This window comes from Lepisosteus platostomus, chromosome 3 (assembly GCF_059453375.1).
Source record: "Lepisosteus platostomus isolate fLepPlt1 chromosome 3, fLepPlt1.hap1, whole genome shotgun sequence".
Lineage (NCBI taxonomy): Eukaryota > Metazoa > Chordata > Actinopteri > Semionotiformes > Lepisosteidae > Lepisosteus > Lepisosteus platostomus.
The window spans coordinates 76,422,487-76,426,880 of record NC_142613.1 but is presented as its reverse complement, the minus strand read 5'-3'; the positions used below and the strand labels follow the sequence as shown (position 1 = coordinate 76,426,880).

The 4,394-nt window shown below is 34.5% G+C and overlaps 1 protein-coding gene across 1 annotated transcript; it reads left to right on the top strand.

Annotated features, from left to right (window-relative positions):
- The first annotated feature begins 2,504 nt into the window (after positions 1 to 2,504).
- Positions 2,505 to 3,576, top strand: LOC148675542 (trace amine-associated receptor 13c-like). The gene has a single exon (XM_088623504.1). It carries the CDS (start codon positions 2,554 to 2,556, stop codon positions 3,574 to 3,576), a length of 1,023 nt encoding a protein of 340 aa, XP_088479630.1. The 5' UTR covers positions 2,505 to 2,553.
- Positions 3,577 to 4,394: the final 818 nt, after the last annotated feature.

The window sequence follows — 4,394 nt, the reverse complement described above, 5'->3', positions numbered from 1 at the left end:
AACATGTGGTCATTTTTCTCTAGTCACAATCTATACTATTAAATTAAAATACTATTTTTTTCCTTTTCCGTTTTTTGTGACTCTCATATTTCCGAAAACAATACTGTAAAGACAGTTGTTGTAAATCTGAAATTTAGAAAGTAGAATGCAAGTAGGATGAAAGAATGTATTACAAGATATGAAACTATACAGTATATCTAATCTCTATGACTGTTGACTACAAAACTTTAAAATCTACTATACAACAAGGAAATATGAAATATGAAGTACTTTACAAAATCTGAAGTTTGACATTGACATCTAATTTAATTGCTAGATGTGAAAGGTTTTGATTAGAAGGTTACATCTAAGTTAAGGTTTGTGTAAAAAGTGGCCCAGCCATGTTAATGAAGCTGTTATCATGGCTTATTTCAAGAAACTGTTTCAAGAGTTCCTTGAATGAATCATAATACCACATTCATGTGAGTATTATTCCATGTAGAATACATTGGTGATAGAATTCTTATGTAAGACAATTTATAGTAATACAGTATATACTGTATCATTATTTAAACTTAGGTTCTTCAGGAAACCAAAAGGTACTGTATGTCTTTGTGTTTATATATATATATACTGTACAGTATATACAGTAGTTATGTATATTGTATGTCAATGGGAAAACTGTTAAATAACAGGAAATAGCTTTTAAAAAAATGGGATATTACTACAACCAAATTTTTTCATCTTTCCCCATTGTTTTTTCAAAGTAAATTGTAGGACAGCAGTGATTCACAGCACAGTACAGTGAAATTTTTTAAAGCAGGTTTATTCTTATGAAAAGTGACTATGCGCGGGAAAGGTTTTCTGTTCCCACCTAGGACCACTGTATTAGGTGCAAACTAAAGCCTGTGATTTCTCACACCCATTCAACCAGAGAGAAATGAAACAGATTGTAGGATGCCAAATGGCATCTTCCTGTCCTGTTTTTACTTCTGACACTGCCCCTTTCCCTGTATGCTCCTTTGATATGTTAAAGTCTTGCCTACTTTTAATGTATAAAAAGGAAAGTGTAACTTCAGTCCAGTGAGCGTGTCTTGAGTGCTAGGGGAAACCCTTTCTCTGTGATATGCTCCCCTTCAGCTGATTGAATTAAAGATCTCTGTTGACAATCTCCCAACCTGAGTGAAGACTGAGCTTTCTTTGACAGTACAAAATAACTATTGCACGTGACATCTAAGGCTTACCAGGAATAAGGAATAGCCACTCCGCCACAAGTGAAAGTATTTTCTATGATTCCAATACTGGTGTCCAGTATCCAATCCTTAAAAACTGCCTGTAGATTTAAGGTATGTCAAAACAGTATCTTGAGTGCTGGATTTGTTTCCCCAATAACTTTATTTGTCCTTTTTTTCCTGGTTAATTATTACCATTAATTAATTAAACTGGCCTGTTAAAAGCTGAGCTGGAATGAAAACCTGTACACATACACACTTTTCTTGACCTGCTGAAATGTGATTTATAGATACATATTTATCACGATCAACAAAAATACTTTTCCCTTTTCTCTTTCTCCTATTAAATGTACTGTAACTTTCTCTAATCTTTGTTATTTATTTATATACCCAGCTGCCCTTGTGTTTAAATTATCTTGAACACTGACAACTATATTAAGATTTTAGGGTGTTCCTTTTCATGTCTCTTTCTTTTAAATCTGTAATAAACTTTGTAACAAAGTAAAATTCTGAGTTATACTTGGTGCCAAAAGAACAAATAAAGTTAAAACGTGTTAAATATACATACCACATACATTTCTTAAAGGAAAAGGAAATAAAAATGACAATCAAATAGGATCCAGAGTAGTTCATCTACAATCCATGCCCCAGTGCATGTGTCTTGTTGTCTTTCTGATTCTCCAGATGGTGATGGCCACATGACCAAATAACAAAAGGACAGAGTGGGCTTGTAATAAGTGTGCAGGTAAATCCTTTCATAACAACTATCAATGTGTTTCTTTTTATTTGTTAAATATATGAATACAATAGAAAATTGATACATTTTGGACAAATGTGTGCAGATAGCAAAAGGTCATGTCACAAGGGTGATAGGATAGAAAAGGGAATATAAAATGAAAGCTGGAAAAACATGGAAAAACATCAACATGGCTGGGGTGGCTGGCATCCCTTGTGTAACTAAAGAAGGGAAAACATGTAATTAGTCTTTGAAGTCTCAGTTCAGATTTTTTGAGCTGAAGCAGTTCTATAACCTCTGCTCTAAATCCCATAACAATAGGACTCATTTAAATCAATTAACATTCATGAGCAGCTCCTAACAACAGGAGGAGCCACTAACAGGCCTTAAAATAAGATCAAAAACAAACACTTTATTCAGCAATGTGAGGAAGACAACATAGCAATGTTAAAATCTTTCTGTCATCTATGGTAGATGGATTTGTTCTGGGGAGCACATACCTTTGTTTACGGGTTAGGTGATTAGAAAACATTTCTTTCATCTCAGTTAGTCTGAATTTCTTCCTACAAATTTGTGTGAATTTAGCTTTGAACATAATATTGTACAATGGAAGTCACTCGTTCAGAAGAAACACAATCGGTGCATTTTTGTTTTCCATCTAACAATGCATCTTGTCATAAAGAAATTCGATCTACAGCAGCGTATGTTTCTCTGTACACGGTGATGGCTGTGGCTGTTGGACTAACAGTGTGTGGGAACCTGTTGGTGATCATTTCCATCTCTCACTTCAAGCAGCTCCACACACCAACAAACCTGCTACTCCTTTCGCTGGCTGTGGCAGACTTTCTAGTAGGAGCGACTGTGATGCCATTAAGTATTACAACCTTAATAGAAACCTGCTGGTACTTTGGGGACATTCTTTGCTCTTTTTACAAATCACTTGACTGTGTTCTGATTTCAGTTTCTCTTTGTAATCTGGTGTTAATCGCCATAGATCGTTACTTTGCTGTGTGTGACCCACTCTTTTATTCTACAAAAATAACAGTGAATTTGATGTACTTATTAATATTACTCAGCTGGTTCATATCTCCATTGTATGTGATAATTTTGCTTTATGTAAACGGGAATTTTAGTGATTCTAAAGCACTAAATCTCTGTCTTGGAGAGTGTGTGTTTATAATGAATGAAACATGGGCAACAATTGATATGGTTACTTCTTTTATATTGCCTTGCTCTGTTATGACAACTCTATATATAAAGATTTTTATAGTTGCAAAAAGGCATGCAAAAGTAATTAATTCTTTAAAAAAGAATAATTCTAAGAAAGAAAAGATATTATCAAAAACCAACAAAAGAAAAGCTGAAAAGACATTAGGAATTGTAGTGTTTGCCTTTCTTCTTTGTTGGGTGCCATATTACATTTGGTCACTAATTATAGAAAAGATTACAATATCCAGATTTATTTCACTTTATTTCCCGTGTGTGTTAGTTTATCTTAACTCTTCTATTAATCCAATTATTTATGCCCTGTTTTATCCTTGGTTTCAGAAGTCGGCAAAACTAATATTAACTTTTAAAATATGTTATATAGCATCTTCTTTCAATAGCCTGTTTCCAGACAACAAATAAATTATGTTTTTAGTGTGTAACAAGTTAGTAATGTATAGTTTATAAATTGTTAGTGTATCACTATTTGTCATAGTTTTTCTAACAGCAGTAATCTGAAAGAAAGAATCTTCATTTATCAAAACAGAGAATGCTTAGTCCATTGCAATTGGTCTTGGTACTGGTTACATTGATATCCAGACTGAATATCTTACAAAGGGTATTGTTGTCTGAAACACCTTGAACAATATAACCAATGTTAACCATGTTCCACAACATGTTCAGTGCAAAAGAATGTTTGTATTCAATGCAAGGGATCTGCATGTGAATAAGACTTTTTAGGTGGTTATGAAGTCAGTTAATATGCTTTTAATAGCTGGGTAAATCTGTATGAAGACAATCATTTTAAGTTGTCTAACAAAATGCTTTCATTCAAAAGGAAGCACTTGATGCCTGAGAACGTGACTGCAAAAGGTTTTGCAAACAGCTGGGGCACCACAGTGGTGCAGTGCTTTGCATTGCTGTCTTGCAGTGCTGGGATCCTGAGTTCAATATTCTCCCCATGTTCATGTGGGTTTCATCTCACTTCCTTCCAGTTAACATACCAGCATGTTTTTGGACTATGAAAGGAAACCAGAGCACCTGGAGGAAACCCACACCGACATGGGGAAAACATACAAAAGTTTTGTTTGCAGGTTTCTCTCTCTCCACTGCTGTTTGCCTTTTCTTTACTGCCCCTTGCACAAAGAATCAACTGAGCTCACACTGTAGAATCTATCAGGAACACGAACACACAGAGCAATAGGTCTCGGTACTGGTTATATTGATATGCACAGTATTGT

Bases quoted from the DNA above. Each gene is read 5' to 3' on its own strand.
- LOC148675542 (XM_088623504.1), top strand. From the start codon at position 2,554: ATGGAAGTCACTCGTTCAGAAGAAACACAATCGGTGCATTTTTGTTTT.